Source organism: Etheostoma spectabile, chromosome 8 (assembly GCF_008692095.1).
Source record: "Etheostoma spectabile isolate EspeVRDwgs_2016 chromosome 8, UIUC_Espe_1.0, whole genome shotgun sequence".
NCBI lineage: Eukaryota > Metazoa > Chordata > Actinopteri > Perciformes > Percidae > Etheostoma > Etheostoma spectabile.
Genome location: NC_045740.1, coordinates 32,895,550 through 32,914,288, shown reverse-complemented (window position 1 = coordinate 32,914,288; position 18,739 = coordinate 32,895,550). Strand labels below are relative to the sequence as shown.

The following is an 18,739-nucleotide window of genomic DNA, read 5'->3' as shown; positions in this document are numbered from 1 at the left end:
AATGTGGAAGAAAAAAAGTCATAAATACTTAAACATGAAAACTATTTAAAATATGTTTTCTAATTCTATCAGCACACTGTCTCAAGTTGACTGTAGACATACAATTTTTTTTTTTACACTTGTTTTTGTATAAATTATACTAACCAGTTATAACATTTACTTAATTAGAATGGTTGCGATCATCATCCGATTCAGCAATAAAAGCGAATATGAGCATTTCCCAAAATGTCGCACTATTCCTTTAAATATGAAAAATTTGAGAAAACAATCCCACCTCAAGGTCCGCTTACATTGCTAGCATTCTCCAGACCTTTAAACTGCATCGCATGGCCTTCATGAGTGGGTGAAGTTCTTGCTCAGTTGTCATGGAGATGGATATTGTGACATGCAAGCTCTTTATTATCCTCTAATAATATTTACCGTCTTCTCAACAGTTCCTTGAATATAGCACATATTCCTACCCTTTCTCCCGTCAAACCCACCCCTCCACACCCTCCAGCATTATTCTCTTCCCTCTCCTCCCCCCAGCTCCCTCCCTTTCCTGTCGCCCTCTCAGCAGAGGATGTGTCTGGGAGAGAGAGTGTGTGTGTGTGAGGGAAAAGAGGAAAGCCGTCAGTAGAATGGATATGTGCCCTCTCTCCTCCACGCGTTCTCCTCCTCCTCCTCCTTTGTATCATCTCATCTCTTCTCCTCCTCCTCCTCCTTTGTATCATCTCATCTCTTCTCCTTCTTCCACTTGTCGGTCAGACGGGCGGCTGAAAACTGAACTTCAATGTCTGCAGGGGATCAGAAGAGTGGTGGGGACAAGCCAGAAGGTAACTGGATGCACAGACACACACTGTTTGCCTGTTGACAACACGCTAAAAGGCCCACACCCACTTCATCTAAAGTCTTTCAATAGCTAGGGACAAAACAAAGCTGTGCATGGCTACAGTGTTACTTGTCTATGACAAAAATGAATGAACTCTTCAAAAATGATCATCAAGTATTGGGTTTACAGTGATGCATTTGTGAGCCAGCACTTGCATTTGATTACATATTGAACAGTTGCCAGTCAGTGTCAACAAGCTTTAGTGTGACGAAGCTTCCTCCCTGAACACAGGAGCTGTGATCGGGCTGTAATCTTGAGTTTTAGTGGAAAAAATGAAAGTTTCTCTCAGATGGTTCGAATGCATTTTCAAATAGTTCCATTTGTTCCATTGGTCCATTTAGTAGTTTTTTTTTAGCTGTCAGTCATATCACACAATCTTAATCAGCAGATGGACTTTGCCCAGTTTTCACGTAATTATAGATGTTTTGATTTAAATTTTTTGTACATAAAGACTTTCTTATAAAATATGTCTATGACCACTGGGTTTGACGATCATGCCAAATGATCGAAAGCTAACAGCTACTAAAAGAACCTTGTTGTGAGGTTTTCTCAACTGCTGACAAGAATGAATGCAACTTATTATGCTATTTTCCATTTGAATGAAAATTTATAAGAGACAATTTAGTGTTTTGGTATTAAACTTCCATCAAATTGTTGCATTTTGGGGAACCAGATAAACAAAAGAATGGTGCCGCAGAGGTCGAGTTATCCTGACTTGCATAGTATCAACTCCAAACAATTAAGGATTCCACACTTTCCATAATGTAACTTAATACCATCTTTTGTGTTCCTTGTGACAAGTAAATTAACATTAACCATAGACTGTATATACAGGTGAACGATGTGTCTTCACTTCCTCTCACTCTTCAAAAGTGAAGCCAAAATATTCAAGATATGGTGCTGCCATCTTGGCGCCTTTTTTATGGCATGAAAAAACTAATAAAAGCCAAACTTATTACAAATATACGTACACTTGAGCAAACATCATAATAATAAGAACAACCTAAAATGAAAGAAACCATCTTTGAAAAAAAATTAGACATGTACCTTGATGTATTTTGTTTGGCCCTTGTCCTATCCGCTAACATGGAGGGGGCGGGGTTTGTGACCTATACTGCAGCCAGCCACCAAGGTGCGATCCAGAGCTTTTGGCTTCACTTATAACTCTATGCCTCAAACCCCGACATTAACATGTCAAATCGGAAGAGTGCATCTTTAAAAACACTGAATATCTGCATGAAAAAGCGATGCAGAAGTAGGTCTGCCGTAAGACCGGCTGAAATCCTCCATCACAACCCGAGAGTCTGCTGGTGTCCATACCAACTTTCCAATACCAGAGTACTATAGTGCAGTAATCTGTGAAGCTATTGTCCTCTGTGCAGTTGTGTTTTTTGGCTGTGCTGTTTTAGCACCAGCTTACATGACTCATCACTTTCCAGCATGTGAGCTCTATGGTTTATTGTTTTGCAGAGTTGCTGATGATGACGTTCCAGCGCTCATATTTAATGTTGGTAGGAGATAGCCGTGTCCCATGACCTCCTCTGAGACACAGACAGTCCTGTTTGTGTAATTGAGACGTCCAAACATCCACACACAAGAGTCATGAATAGCTATACTTACCAAGACTGAAACCTGAACCTTTAGTGATGACTGTTCCAATGTTGTTATGTTAACACAATCAACCAAGCTGTCAACCCTGAAGTCACATAAAGACTGCTGAATGCAGCTGACCTTGCACAGCACATTACTCTCTGCTGAGTCACTAAGACCAATTAAGTTGTTTAATTCAACTGGAATCATTATCATGACGGAGGTGACTCTGATGGCTGCACGGCTGCCTGTCAGCTCAGCGCTTCCCAACCTTTTTGGTCTGAGGTACCCAACCGCCCTGTCACAAAATGCATTTACCCCATCATTGATTCTCAATGTATGTTCCAAATATATAGCACTATACATGATATAAAAGTCACTTCAACAGGTGGTATTCAGGTGTTACAGTTGACTTAATGCTAATATGTGGACATATCAAATCAAAATGTACATATATTTTTAAATTAGTTGACCTACTCTCCAGTCTTTCTATGTAGCCCCTGGCCGCTGCAGAAGTACGGGTTCTGCAGTGGCTGGTCTAGCTGACTAACTAACAAAGATGAGAGGTGATATCCTGCTTGCCTGACTAGTAAACTGACAACAGAGCCTCAGTTCTCTCGGCTATAAAAACATCCTCTCCATTAGGGTGCAGAGAAAGGCTTGGTTCAGACTGTACAGCATATCCCATTCCCTAAACATCAATACTGCTGCTGCTTAGCTTAGCATGCTCAAAATTGTCTTTTTTTATGGTTGCCAGCTCAGCAGTGAGCAGTAAAAGATAGGAGAGCTAAGAGGACATTTGGGGACAATCTTGAAAGCTAGAACACAATCAGGGTGTCCTTTTTCTTGAGCTGGTAAATGCAAAACCCATAAAGAAAACATTATATAATACAGTACAAAATTGCTGTTGTAGAGAATTCCCAGCTGTGAACAAACCTTATCACACTACACTGGATTTTATATCTCCAAACATTTCTTGGAGGCAGAAAGAAATAATGACTGTTATGACTGCAGCGTTTTAATGGGAGAGGCGGCAACCCTAGCTATGAATATATAATGCTTGGTTCTGCTGCACTGCTAGCAAAACATGGACATGAAGTTGGTGAAAGGACTGCCAGGTAAATGAAAAGCAGATGATGAAGCTACACCGAAATGTCACAACTACCAAAATAAAGACAAGAAAATATGTTGTGGTGACCACATTTGATCTAAGGAGTCCGAATTGACTGCCAATTGTCTGTGGGTGCTTGATAATATTATCTGCAAAACGGGGGCCCTGCAAAAATAAAGGGAAAAAAATGCCATCAAGTTAATTTATTATATGATAACCTATTGCCACACCTAATAAATATATGGCATTTGCAATGTGAAATATTGCCTGTGATGTTTCCCACAGACTTAATGTTGTATTTTATAAAGGTTATGCATTTTCCATGTTAGTAAGATGGGTTTTGTTTCAGGTGCAGTTACCCACCTCTGCAGTAAAGCAGAAAACCAAGAGGGGCTTGTGTATCATGGTGTGAATGGATCACTAGTTGATTCTCAGGCAAAAACAGCCAATAATAACTAAGCTCTTATTGTTGCAGATGTTACATGTTAAATGTTGTGCTTAGTCAGCTGTTCAATTTACACAGGTCTGAATGTGGTCTCTGGTTGTCAATGTTTAAATTAAACCAGGTTTACGTCGGCACACACTGGCCAGTGAATGGTCACCAAATGGTCATGTGAGATGCGTTGTGACGTGTTGTTATGGATGGAGATCATTTGTAATACAGAGCGTGTGGACGGAGATGGTTCATGAATGAAAACCTAGTAGTGTGGATGAAGCCTCAAACTTTAGGGCTTTTATCAGATTTTGCAAAGCTGCCCCTGGAGCCACAAAAGGCTTTGTAGAACTTTTTCACATCTGCAGGAGTACTGCCCAAGACCTGTAAACAGACTTTGATGTATAAAATTGCTGTGTGTCCTCCTTTAACTCAACAACAAACTATATTTTTTAATAATGTTGATAATATTGTTATTTTCCCCTTTTTTTGTCTATTTTTCTGTCAGACACGGTGCCTGTGGCTAAGGTATGGCCAGAGGTGGAGAGGGCCGAGTGTTTGGCCCGCGGCGCTGCTCTGAAGTGGGCTTCAGGTGTTTTCTGTCAACCTGAGCATCTAGAACGACTGGGCCAGTACAAGAAGAGAGAGAGTCAGAGGACTGCCTCCATACACACCAGACTCAAGGTGACATCACAGACACACATGAAAACACACACAGACTTGCATACACAATATGATGCAATATGACCTGACTTTATGAAATGGTCTCGTAAATGGTTGCAGCTGTGCACTTCAGAATAAATTGTTGCCATTAGTCACCAGTGGGGCTCAATAGTGACCGTGCTGCTGCTGCTTTCCTTTCAGTCCATGGTCCAGTCGTACCTGGAGGGGGTAGGCTGGGGGCTGGAGCAACTCCGGGAGGCCAGGGCCGAGCTGAAGGAGGTGTCACATGCTTTGAAGAAAGCCGGACTGGAGTCCAATGGAAACACAGAGGGGGTGAAGTCTCTGGAGAGGCTGAGAGAAGTGTCTGTCAACCACCGTCAGCTCCTCGCTGCTGTCAGCAACCTGCCACGTCTTTACTCTGGTGGGAGGCTGCACAAAGTCCTTCATTTCCAATGAATTCAGCGAAAGGTTAAAACATAAAGCATCCTACTGGGATCCATACTGTACATTGTGTAGACAAAATAGCAAGTAAACTGACACTATAATGCAATATCATCAGCCCTACAATAATTATGTTATTTTATGGTAAATTGTAGAAAAGCAGGAAACAAAAATATGCAACTTCAGTTTTTGACAGACCAAATAAGCAGCAAGAGGTTGTTGACAGTTTAAGGAACAAAGTTCTCCCCCCCCTCCTCCCCTTCCGTGCTTTGCAGTGCGTAGCATGGTGCTGGAGACTGAGCGTCTAGTGGAGTCCCGGCGGCTCCTGGAGGCCCACGCCCGGCTGATGGATCTGGAGCGCTGGCAGGACGACATCCTCTGGCAGCTCCATGGGGCTAATGAGATGGCAGGAAGTGCACTCAGTAAAGAGGACCAGGAGCTGGTGGCCAAATATTTCTCTGGTGTCGGGCAACTGGTGGACGCCCTGGGTAAGATCCTCGACACGGGGGTAGACAGCTTCACAGTTTATGCAGTTATACCAGCTTAATTCATCTGACCTATTCAAAAGCAAACTTATTCAATATGGCAACTGTTTTTTGTTGTAGTTTAGTGCCACATATTTTTGTATGGGTATAAAAATACATACTATGTATCCATAATCTATCTGGTATCAACAGAATTTCTTAGAGGAAGACTGTGTATCAATTCTCAATAAGTTTTGTTTTGGCAAACATGTTAGCAGAAGTTGCCTGTTTACACACCCAGTAGACACATAGTAGCACTGGCATTCATTTAGAGTCATGTTTCAGCCACTTACCAACTCCTGAGGAAAGAAATCTCTAATAGATCTAGTAACAGTGATAGAGTAGTTGCTTATATTGTCTCTCTACTGATTGCTTCTGGGTAGGTAGAGTACGGTCAGTTTATCTGGACCTTTTGCTAAAAAGCTAACCTTAATGGCAGCTGCAGCTATTTAGGGCCAAAAAACAAAAACAATGACCTAAAAGATGTTAAAAAAGCTCTGCAGTGTTGAGGAGAAGTGCGCATTTGGGTGATGATTTTACATGGGTGTATAACTACAAACAACACCTAAATCACCTCCTATCACAGTACACACAGTCATTTCATCAGTGGCTCTAAATATTGATCAGTGTAAACTTTAAAGTAGCTTTGATGAACAAACTGAATGACAACAAAATATTAGAGTATATTTGATGTGTGTAGCCTAGATAAGAGCAGTGAGAGAGTGATATTGGGTATCAGCAGCATTCATTGCCAGGCTGAATTGTTTCTGATGGAAGCACACGTCTCTCTCCATTCTCAACATCCCCCCTGTCCCTGCAGGTAAGGAGCTGTGGGCGGTGGTGAGCAGTGCTCTGGCTCTGGCCCGACAAAACCCAACCCCATTTGTATCGGCGGTGAGGATAGTGGAGCGGGAAGAGGCCCTGGACCAAGCTTTCCTGGAGGAGAGAGGGCGCAGCAGAGGCAACACCAGACCCCTGCCCCCAGGACGACCTCGCTGCTGGAGAGCATGCTTCTTCCAGGTCAGCACCAGCTGATGCAAACATAGTCTATATCGAGGATGTTTCATTTCTGGAATTTATCAGGTTCCGCCGGAAATTCCGCCTGGTGTCCGTCCCCGTCCTTTGTCTCTGTGTTGGTGTTCTAACCTCTGGTGGATTTCTGAGGGCTATGGTTACCTGGTCCTCAGATCTCTGTAGGGTAAATCCAGACAGCTAGCTAGACTATCTGTCCAATCTGAGGACTATGGTTACCTGGTCCTCAGATCTCTGCAGGGTAAATCCAGACAGCTAGCTAGACTATCTGTCCAATCTGAGGACTATGGTTACCTGGTCCTCAGATCTCTGTAGGGTAAATCCAGACAGCTAGCTAGACTATCTGTCCAATCTGAGGACTATGGTTACCTGGTCCTCAGATCTCTGCAGGGTAAATCCAGACAGCTAGCTAGACTATCTGTCTAATCGGAGAACGCACACATGTTCCACAAAAACAACTTCCTTCCTGAGACTATTAAGCAGAGGCTCCGTGGCTCCGTCCAGTATTTAGAGCAGTCTAAGACAATGATTGATTTAAAGAAATGCCAATAAACCAGAGGACCTTTTTCTCCTATCCTGGAATGCTGTGTGGACTAGCCAGAGCCTCCTTTGCAGCGCTGTGGAGGTCTGGCAATGCGAGACTAATCTTTGCTCTGCTTTAGAGTCCAAACTGAAGCAACTATCTACTGGAATGTCAACGTCATCTCTTTCTTTAGTTTCAGTTCACTAAAAATATTTTTCACTGCATTTTTTTTTTTTTGTTGACTATAATAACATTGCTCCTGTCTCACATATCCTGCCTTTCAGGTACTAGAGGAAGCAGTTTCAGCACGGTTCCGCAGTGTTTCCTACCTGCACACACGTGGTCCGGGTCTAGCAGGCCACCTCTCTGCTCTCCAACACGGTCTCATGGCTGACCTGGCCACCGTACGCCACCTGCTGGAGCACTGCGTCCCCCCACACTACCGGCTAACAGGAGCGTACCTGAGGGCCAGCCACCGCTGTTTACATGCTCACCTGGCACAGGTCAGTGATAGTGGGAGAGAAATACAACTGTGCTGCTGTTTATATTTTGTTAAAGTCATGTAGGCCACAAATCTCTCTAAACAGTTACAGCGACTATTGTTTCTTGCAGCATTTTCTTCTATGTATGATCATAGTTTGCATTTAATATTAAGAGCCATCAGACTTAAAACATTGCCTTTAAAGGGAAAAGTTGCCACCATTGTGCATGTCCGATCAATACTGGTGGTATATGTAGTTGTGGCCGTGACAGCTCTGCCTACATGTACCAGGATGCATTGTTCACCAGCGGTGACTTTGCTTAGCTCCCGTAGCTTTTAGGTAACAAAATGAACTCAAAATGTCAAGAAAGAAAATATTCTTACTAATAAACTGAGAAATACAACTGTACACCTTCTGAATTCAAGTTTCACTCTTTCACATGCCAAGAGAAGAATAGATACCTGTTAACTCATCATGAAACACACTTCATTCCAGACATAAATTAAATGCAACTTACCAAACCTGCCTTAGTTAGTGTTTCCACCGTTCTATCGACTAGCAACTCTGTGCTTTTGTTTGAAAGTAAATCCTTAATTAACACGCTGTATGTCCCCTGTCTCTCTCTGCTGTCCCGGCTCCTGTTTGAACAGCGACTCTGGGGTCACTACTCTGTACTGTGCGATCACAATAAGTTTCTTTCTTCTCAGTTAATTTAATTTTTTAATTCCCAGTCATGTTATCTATTGCCAACTGGAGTTTGTAGATTTATCACCATTTGGATCAACTATTTTCAGACTGGTGACAAGCTCATTCTACATGTGTAAGTGATACTTGTGGCCTAGGTTAGCAGCTGGGACCTGGAGAGTGGGGAAATCTTTGCTGTGCTCAACTGGGTGTTACGCATCTACAACAGGTGAGATTCCTGACCTGAAATGAGGATTATTTAGTTTTTATTTGAGGTGACTTGAGAGATGGAGGTCATTGAAGACATTAAAGCTCCTAATTTGAGTGGACATACAATACATACTGCACATACAATAGAATTGCTCTTCACATAATGAACATGAACCTAACTGTCACTTTGGTTCTTGGTTCATTTCAGTAGAATCCCACTACAGTTTGTTGGCCCTGCTGGTGCAGATCATCTGGGCAGGTGTGAACGCAACAATCCCAGTCGGGTGTGCACCAAAAGGGGACCAAACAAGCGTACTTTATTTATTTATTACTTTTTCAAATTAAATAAAGTTTATTCTCTTTATTATTATTATTTATTATGTTTATTATCATAACATTTTTAGTCTAACTGTAACCCCCCCCTTGTCATTTTTGTTGCTATGAACATGTTTAGGGCCAAGTGGCAACAACTAACAATTGAAATAAAAATATATAGTCTCACCTATAATCACTTCTATAATTACAATTTGGCATAACTAAACAAAATCAACAGTTACCAGTCCTACGCCTTAAGACCTTGGCTCATGTTAGCAATTAATTGTGGTTAAATAAAGACACCGCGATTATGTAAAAAGAGTGAAAATTTAACAATTATGTAATATTGGTTACAGGCCTAGTAATGATTTTTTTAATTTAACTTTCATATTGTGAAAACATTTGTTTTGGATGCCTGTGAACCTGTTGGACATTGTCAACCATCAAAGCTCAGAGTCTGCCTGTCTTGATTTGGCAGCCCAGACATGATGGGTCACCCAGAGCTGGTGGCCGAGAGGGAGAAAGTAGAACTGGGACCTCTCATCTCCCCCGAGGGACTGGAGCAGCTGCAGAACAAATATGTCCAAAGTGTTCGGGTGAGTCAAACACAAAAGCAATTTTGTTAGGATAAGCTACATGAATTGTGACCTCTATAACCTATGAATGGAACCTACTTAGTTTAGAAAATGTTAGTATGCAGGTTTGGAAACTAAATTAAAAAGACATTACATAGGCTGGATATACATATAACTACACATCCTGTGTTGGACTTCTATCATATCACATCCTCCAACAATTTATTCATGCATATTGATTATCTTTTCAAAAGGGACATGATGACAACCTATGAAAATAAATGCAATTCACATCTGGGAAAGTTGGTAATATTGAAATTGAAAATGCAAAAGAACCACATCAAGAGTGCCAAAACATGTTGAGGAACACGATGGCATCTGTGTTATGCTAAGTACGTGTGTGTCCATGTTGTTGCTGTTTTAGAAGAGTGTATCTGAGTGGATGCACAAAGCGTTACAGGTGGAGCTGCAAGACTGGCAGAGAGACCAGGAGCCAGATACAGACCATGAAGGGTTCTACCACACCAGCCTGCCCACTATAATCACACAGGTACAAGTACACAATGAATACAATACACACACACACACACACACACAGATAAAACTAACAGTTGCTCCTTTTAAATCATACTATCACCGTGTATTTGATGTGGTTTTGTTTGTTTGTGGTACCATGGTAGATGCTGGAGGAGAATGCCCAGGTGGCTCTGATGATCGGGGAGTCTCTACGAGACCAGACGATACAGATGGGTCTGTATGAGATGGAGAACCTCCTAAACAGGTGTGGGATCATGCTTGGGGCTGCCTGTCACACATAGTGAAACAGGCTTGGGCAAGTTTTCACCTTCACCCTTTCTTTAATGTCCATTCCGTCACATCGCAGGTTTCGAGAAGCCCTGGTGGAATTTGGGAAGGACCATCGCAGGAATTCAAGCAACAACAAAAACAAATACTACCTCCACTATCTGCTGGCCTCCATCAGCAACTGCATCATCCTCAAGTGAGATATAGCAAAGTGATGGTGAATGGCCACTGAAAAGCTTTGTCACACTGTTTGGAATCATTTTGAAGACTTTGGTGACTGTAAATATGTTTTATATCATTTTGGCAACAGGGTGCAAAATTAACTTTATTGTCCACCAACCAAATGGCTCGTGAATGTTCAGATGTTACCTGCCACTCAATAGACGGACATTGTTTTTTGGCTGGTCAGTGAAGCAACTCTACAGGCAACTTCCATTATTTGCCAGGATTTGGCTGGTGGATGGTGAGAATTTTGTACCCTGGTTGGCAATCATCACAAGGGGTGTAGGTAATGTTTGCAGCAGCTGTGTTAGTGTACAAAAGAGGTGCTTCATACTGCAAATTACGGAGAACTAGAAAAAGAGCAGCTCAGATTCTTGCCTGTGGGAAATAGTTGGAAAAAGTCTTTTTTTATCTACAGAAGCTAATCACAGAGACACCTGATCCTGTTTATTTTGGCAAATTACACTCCCAGAATCATCAACGATTACAATTTTACTGTGCCTCTCAGAAATGGATGGGATGTATAGCTTTTAATTTTATTGCCAGTGGGCATTTAGTGATGGGGAAATTAAGATTTACAGTATATATAATAATACAAATAGGGCCCGTTCTACATCATGTGTACTTTTACTTTTGAAAGTAAAATTTCCTGATGATATTCATGTATTTTACATTGCTGTATTTCAACTTTTACTTAAGTAAGGGATCTGAACACTGATCATCTGAACCAGCTCTGATTACAGATTATCAAATATGACATGACACCATTTGATTTTGAAGCAATGCATCAAATAGCAATGAGTTACAGCATGAAAGCAGGGAGGTAGTTGCATGGATACACATTATGTGCTCCTACACAAGACATAGTTATACTGTATGTACCCTGTTTGCCTCCAAAACATGCAGCACTACTCAACTTCTATGGCAAGAACTATTAACTTTTTGAGGTTTAATACATGCCGTTGTCAAAGACTGAGAGCAGCTTGCTACTTTCTTCTATTCTACTCCCTATGAGGAGGTTACCGACTAATCATTGTGTCCTCAGCAAAAAGTAATAATCTGCAAATGTGCTAATTGTGTTAAGTACCTCCAACTGAACAGCTCTAATGACCTTCTTGATTGAGGCGGTGCTGTTATTTATGTAGTAGTGCCCGCAATCACAACAGATTACAATAACTTGCTAAATAAAAGCGTAATGAAGTTAAAAACCAATACAGTGTTCCTTGTGTTCCATCCAGAACGTCCACAGAGAGCCTGCAGCAGCAGCAGTCGTCCCGGTCGGCGGGGCAGTTATCTCGCACTCCTCCCAACCCTCTGACAGCTCTGGACCGGGCAGTGAGACGGGCGTGTCGCCTGGTGATGGATCACCTCCTGCTGGACCTTCAGCCTTTCCTCCCAGGCTTGCTGACCCGACCCTGGCTGGTCCAGGGAGACCCCACCCAAAAACTGTGCTGCGTGCTGGAGCATCACCTGGAGCTGTACGGCCGCGTTCGACCGCCCTGCAGACAGGTCCCAGCTTTGCTCTGATTCGGATTCTATTTTAGACAAACAGGCATTTCTCAGTGGTAGAACTGCTTTGGGCAATCATTGGTTGATTAAAGCTGAAGAACTAGGGTTTTTTGGGTGAAGTGTTTATCAGTTAAAAAGGCATGAAACAAAGTGAAGCAGGACTCTGCAGCCATACTAGTGTACTACTATGTGTATTGGTAAATGGAATGTATTTAAATTGAGCTTTTTTAGTCTTAGCGACACCCAAAACGCTCTACATTTCTTTATTTGTTCATATAAAATAAAATAATATACAATAACATAAAAAGAATGCACAGATGGGATTAAAAAAATCCATCAAACATTTAAATTAAAGACAGCTGTACGGGCTGTCACACATTGGCAAATGAACATGAATATTTTTCAAATATTTAAAGGAAAAAAATAAAATAATATATATATATATATATATGGCTAGTAATTAATAATGCTGCCATCTGTGACTGTCCCCAGCCGGGCCCTTCTCGAAGAAAAAGACACTACATGTGGCAAAACAACTTTCTGGGGGAATCTGCGGTGTGTGCTCAACATGGCTGCTGAGTCTTGTTATTGTGTGTGCAGCGTCTGCAGGAGGAGGCCCAGTGGCTGATGGTGGTGGAGTACGTCCGCGCTCTGATGCAGAAGAGGCTGGTGTGTCGCAGCGCCGAGGAGAGGAGGCAGCTCGCCCAGCAGATGGTTCAGGACGACCAGCAGTTTAGAGAAATCCTCCACGGCCTGGTGAGAAGGACTGACTTTTGCTGTCATAAATAAAAATAATAAAGAAAAATCATGAATGCACTTAAAAACTTGTACAGATTTTGTAGAAGAATACTACAGTTGTAGTACTCTTTCTTTGTAGCTGTCTGTGAGGTCTGGAACCTAGTCTTTTTTGCCAGACCCTCCCCCACAGCGCTGCTGAGGAGGGTCTGGCTAGTCCACACAGCATTCTGGGATGGGAGAACAACGTGTTCTGGTTTATTGACATTTCTTTAAACCAATCACAATCATCTTGGGCGGGGCTAAGCTCCGGACGGAGCCACTTTAATTTATCCTGATTAGGTTGTTATGCTACTGTAGTATTAGATGTCATAGCATCCTGTATTTTTGAGGAGAGTGTAAGTGTCCCTCAAGCTTTTCGAATGTCTTTTGCATGAATACAACACTGAATACTGTTACTCATACACAGTTTATGGCGTGCAAAACAGTCAGCCAATAACAGTTTCAGTCCCAAGTATTTATATATTTTGTCAATCAAACTCATACGTGTACCTCTCTGTAGGAAGGTGAAGGGTCAGTACCTGAAGTGAATCCTTTGGCCTTACTACCCGTCCTTGCTGACTTCATCCGACTGAAAGACCCCGGCATGCTCACTCTGGAAGTTTCTGGACTCGCAGCCAAATACCCTGACATCAGGTAATTGGACCTCCCCTGCTTTTTAATCTCTCATTACCAGAGCTACAGCTGTGGAGTCTGGCTGCACCACAGATGCATTCTAGGATGGGAGAAAAAAACACTCTGGGTCGTTTGGCTTTCTATAAACCAATCACAACGGTCTAGGGCGGTGCTGAGCTCCGGACGCAGCGACGGTGGCTCTGCGAAATATTCTCAGGAAGGAACTTTTCACCCCGCAAAACAAAACTCCACATACAATATTAAATGAACAGTTCCCACAATACAGTAACGTGAGCTATTTGAATGAGCTGATACATCACAGGCTCTTACCTACCAGTGTATCTCCATGTGTACTTGGTCCACAGCACCCCCACCAGTCAGTCCCAAAACCTCCCAGTTAGAGAGGAAATGACATAAACATATTCCTTCTAAATCTTTACAATCATTCACAGATAGATCACCAGAGGCCCCATGAAATGTATTTCTTTTTTTTTTACTTCAAATTACGTCCCCAAACATCTCACTTCAGTGTTATTGCTGCAACGAGGGATTGTCAGGTAGGCAAACTGACCAACACTGTCATGAAAAACTGTCAGAAATGTTTAAAAAAAGTTGAATTCTCATGTGCAATTTAATATATATATATTATATGTATTATATTACTTATAATCAAAGATCAATGCTTCGCGTCTGTGTAACTATACAGTATAGCCAGGAATAATATCGCTAAACTATGCTAATTAAAATCCAACTAGATCATTGTAGCAAAATGATTTAATACAAATGGTTCAGAAAAAAAGATTATTTTGAAGAGTTTGAATTCAACATGAGATATCTACCATATTAAAAGCATGCATATTTTGTAATATTCCGCTTGTAACAATCCTGTTTTTCTGTTACTTCAGTGAAGAACATGTGTCTGTACTGCTGGACATCCGTGGTGATGTCTCCAGGGACATCCGAGGGTCTGTTCTGGACTTGCTGGAGCAGAGCGCCCCCCCTCTGCCTGCAGGATATCGGCCCATCTTCACTGACATCCTGGTGCCTCCCTCCACCATGGCCTTCTGTCTGCCCACTGCCAAGTGTGCATGACAGGGACAGACACCGTGGCCCAAGCTCACCTTTTCCCATTAAATCCAGGGAGGATCTGGTTCTCAGGCAGATCTTTAGGCCAGGTCTGTACACTGAAATATGCATAATCTGCTCCTGTAGGGCTGGGTAGCAAAAATGTTCAATACCAATACCTTGACTTAGATACCGGTTACTGAACAATACTTTTTTCAATACAAATTTCATAAAACAAAATGAAATTACAACATTACAGCACAAATCGTTTTATTTATGTTCCAGCTCCGACTACGTGACGTAACGTCGAGTTTTTCCTGCATGTCTCTACGATGTGTAACGTTGGCCAGCCAATCACAGACATTAATAGAGCTTGGTAGGAGCATGCTGCGTGCTGATTGGCTCACTGACTCTGATGAGAATTACTCCTTAGTTATTGAAATTGGGTATTGAATGACGAGGCATGTTTCATTACTCGATACTTCAGAGGACATTCGGTCATGGAGGGCCAGCTTGTGTTCAAGTCTGCCACTCGTTATTATTTAGTTATTTCTAAGGGAGCATTACATGAGTTTCTTGTTTTTTCCTTCTTACACACACCATTCGAACTGGGAGCTGCTCAGTGCCATCATCATCGCTGTCTTCTTTTGTTACCCACTGGAGTAGATTGTGGGTTCAGTGCCTTGCTCAACGGCTCCTTAACATGTGTTGAGTGAAGGGAGAGTGACACATTCTCATTTCCTACACCTACAAACTGCCCGGGGATTTAATCTGGTGACATTCTTGTTCTGATCTGACTTCAGCTAAAATTTGTTTGTCTGGTACATTTCTGAAGTTATGAATAACTATAGCTAAATTGGTTACAAGGAAAAACAATATATTCTACTCCAACTTAAGAACACCTTAAAATACACTCAGAAATCCTAGAACACGACGTCAGAAAGCTGCACACTGCCCTCTCTGTGTGCCGGTGCACGATGTCGTCAAACGGGTAATGCTGCTTTAAAGGGTCAATCTGTAATTTTATTTATTGACAGTACTTTCTGCTGAGCAAATGCTCTGAATGCCAGCCGCAACATTCCTTTCAACTTCACTATATTTGTGTGGCAGCAGACATTTTAGAGGCAAAAAGCCCCTCAGAAAACCCAAACTGTTTGCATGGCTACTTATTACTGATGAAAAGGGGTTTTGTGTCTCGGCTGAACCGACATGTGACATCCACCACATAACCCAACAGCAGCTATTGAAGATAATTAATGAGGACAATGTGACACCTTTCTGAGTCCTGACCAATTAGAAGAACCACTACCAGACAGCCGTAGCAGCACAACATCCCCCTGCAGCCTGTGAGCGAGTCGGTCTACTTGCATCTTTGTTCTGAATGTATTCACCTGCGAAGCCTGACATTTCACATGTAGAAATTATTGGATTTTGAACTGGCAAATCAGTTGTGATGCAATGTGGTGGTATGGTATGGTGTGGTATATTTAATGACATGAAAAAGAAAAAAGATGCAGTCCACGAACTGCTGAATGTTGTTGTATCGTATGTAACAGAAGAAAGTAGCGGTATCCGTGTCAACAGAATAGGAATGTTAAAATATGAAGAGCATTTTATTAAAGCATCATCACATTACAGGATAAACACGAACCTTAGGCTGCTAATTCTTTCCTTTTAAATCCATTTTTCATTAACTTGTGTCATGTATTTGTTGTTTTGTCCAATTTGATCTTGTATTGATATTGTTTATATTGTTAATGTATTTATTGTATTTATGTATTTTTCTGCCATTTCCTTTTGAATAGTGTTCTCCGGTTCTTATTTTCCGTGTTGTGGTCCAACGCCATCCTCTGAAGCACATTGTAAATGTTTAAATAAATTCTTTATAAAGCAATCTTTCGTATTTTACAATAATGATATTAAAGAATCGAGCCAGTTAGTGAGTGTACTTTTCAAATCTTTAGTAAAAATGAATATTTTTTTGCATGGCATTTGATATTGTTGCTTTCACAGTCTCGCCATGCCAGACCTATCGCCACAGCGCCATTGTTATTATACTGAAAATAAATCAATTTTATATCTTTGTATGTCCCTGTGATAAATGAATCAAGTGAAAATGTCAGTCACGTGACCCAAAGAGTATGACGTCACTGGGAAAGATGGCCGCCTCCACCGGGCCAACGCTGCCTCTGTAACCAGCTGGTTAAATAATTGTCTTTTTCTGTCCTACGTGTCCCCGGAGGGTCGGGACAGCTGGGGCCGAGATGAAGACGTTCTGCGGGAGAGCCAACCCGAGCACTGGAGCTTTAGACTGGGTGGAGGAGAGTGAGGAGTACGACTACCACCAGGAGATAGCTAGGTACCGTTAGCTCCGAGCTAGCAGCACAGCATGGAGACAAGCTAATAGGCTAATACAGCCATGTTATTGTGTCTTGTTGTCACGGTAACAACAGTTATTGGAGTGTTTAATGTCTAGTTTCTGAAGGGAAGAGTTGAGCTTCTAAAGAAGTGTTGGTCACCATCAAGCCGACGTCATTCTGACACCTTTATATCATATCAGCATTCAGATCTGTAATATAATGGAAAATAATGTATGTAAGTGTCGTTTGGATGGGTCAGAAAATAACATCACAGCTCATCTGAACTTAGAAAACACTGAGATGACAACTTACACACAAGTGTTTTAATTTTAAATATGACAGGTGTGTTTTGTATGTATATTTTTATATATTTATTGTGTGTATTTCTTGCTGTGGACCTAATTGTGAGTCTAAAATCAAGATATATTATTATTGAAGCATTAATACTAGGGCTGTCAATTATTCAATATGATAATTTATCATCTTTCAGTGGAATCATATTATGATGAGGTCATATATTGAGGTATTGTGATATCCAATCCTATACTGACTCAATTTTCTCAACATGCTTAATACTCACGCTTAATACTAGACTAATTTCAATGTTCCCACTGTTCCACTTACATACGACAACACATAATAGGGTCCAGGTTAAAAAAAACAAAGTTACCCTTTAAAAAGCAAAGCGTCTTCACTTGGAGTTATTGGATTTAGGTACATGTATTTTATTGACATTAATAAAAGGGTTGGTTGGTTTCAGGAACTCAACTAAAAGCATCAAAAATAGCAACACTGGTCCTCAATCTGTTGTCCTGTTGATCACGTTTGCCTTCTTCTCTTCCAGGTCCTGTTATGCAGATATGCTGCATGACCATGACAGGGTGAGTGGTGGACAACACGACACCGACCTCTGCAGAATGAACTCATTATCTAAAACCACAGCAGAGTTTAATTGTAGTAAGGCAAGGCAAGGCAGCTTTATCTGTAGAGCACATTTCAGCAACAGGGCAATTCAAAGTGCTTTACACGAAATCAGTTAAACAGATAAAACACAAGTACAAACAGTTAAAAGTCATAAACATTAAAAATCAATAAGACACATGAATAGACAGTTAAAAACAAAATAGAAACATTAGGACACATAAAACACAAGAATAAAAGTTACAGTGCAGCATAAGAAAGAAATGAGCATTAATTTAAAGAAAGGCAGCATCAAAAAGAAAGGTCTTCAGCCTTGATTTAAAAGAACTGAGAGTAGCAGCGGATCTGCAGGTTTCTGGGAGTTTATTCCAGATATGAGGAGCATAGAAACTGAACCCCCCCCCCCCCCCCCCCAGTTTAGCTCTGACTGCGAGACAGAAAGCAGACTGTCCCAGATGACCTGAGAGGTCTGGGGGGGTCATAGTGTAGTAGCAGATCAGAAATGTATTTTGGACCTAAACCGTTAAGTGATTTATAAACTAGCAAGAGTACTTTGAAATCAATTCTTTGAGACACAGGAAGCCAGTAATGAAGGTATTTCCAGTGAAATGTATTTGATGTCTTAGATGAGACTGTCGGGGCGCCTGGGTAGCTCACCTGGTAGAGCCTGCGCCCCACGTACAGGGGCTCAGGCCACAGGTCTGGCTCTGACCTGCTGCCCTTTGCTGCATGTTATCCCCCCCCTTCCCCATTCACATCTTAAGCTGTCCTATACTCCAGTGGTTCTCAACCTGGGGGTTTGGTATTAGATTAGATTAGATTAGACTTTATTCATCCCACGACGGGGACATTTTGTTATTACTGCAGCAGCGTTTTCTTCAATAAGAGCAAAAAACAAAAACACACAAACAAGTAATGACACAAGAAATACAGGCAAGCAATAGACAATGATCATATGGTAGACTGAGTAAGCAAAATGGCGTCAAATAAAGGA

At 41.6% G+C, this 18,739-nt stretch overlaps 2 protein-coding genes across 3 annotated transcripts in view; both read left to right on the top strand.

Annotated features, from left to right (window-relative positions):
- Positions 1 to 554: 554 nt before the first annotated feature.
- Positions 555 to 15,595, top strand: LOC116693386 (exocyst complex component 3-like protein). 2 transcript variants are annotated; one of them, XM_032522322.1, is made up of 15 exons: positions 555 to 815; positions 4,514 to 4,689; positions 4,870 to 5,089; positions 5,385 to 5,597; positions 6,454 to 6,653; positions 7,473 to 7,691; positions 8,513 to 8,583; positions 9,358 to 9,475; positions 9,879 to 10,004; positions 10,135 to 10,235; positions 10,338 to 10,454; positions 11,719 to 11,989; positions 12,590 to 12,745; positions 13,287 to 13,420; positions 14,305 to 15,595. In XM_032522322.1, the coding sequence occupies exons 1-15, from the start codon at positions 773 to 775 to the stop codon at positions 14,489 to 14,491; spliced, it is 2,352 nt and encodes a 783-aa protein (XP_032378213.1). In that variant the 5' UTR covers positions 555 to 772; the 3' UTR covers positions 14,492 to 15,595. The 2 variants fall into 2 exon arrangements, with proteins under 2 accessions (XP_032378213.1, XP_032378214.1); XM_032522323.1 differs by lacking the exon at positions 13,287 to 13,420 and having other exon boundaries at positions 14,305 to 14,397.
- Positions 15,596 to 16,609: 1,014 nt separating this feature from the next.
- The window catches only part of LOC116693395 (protein arginine N-methyltransferase 7-like), a 12,178-nt gene continuing 10,048 nt past the window's right edge, over positions 16,610 to 18,739 (top strand). Inside the window, exons 1-2 of the mRNA XM_032522338.1 lie at positions 16,610 to 16,823; positions 17,669 to 17,705. Coding sequence (XP_032378229.1) covers positions 16,729 to 16,823; positions 17,669 to 17,705 — 132 coding nt within the window. The 5' untranslated portion in view covers positions 16,610 to 16,728. The remainder of the gene's footprint in view (positions 16,824 to 17,668; positions 17,706 to 18,739) is intronic.

Bases quoted from the DNA above. Each gene is read 5' to 3' on its own strand.
- LOC116693386 (XM_032522322.1), top strand. From the start codon at position 773: ATGTCTGCAGGGGATCAGAAGAGTGGTGGGGACAAGCCAGAAG. The intron at 4,690-4,869 runs GTGACATCACAG...CTTTCCTTTCAG, and splicing joins CCATACACACCAGACTCAAG to TCCATGGTCCAGTCGTACCT. The intron at 10,236-10,337 runs GTGTGGGATCAT...GTCACATCGCAG, and splicing joins ATGGAGAACCTCCTAAACAG to GTTTCGAGAAGCCCTGGTGG.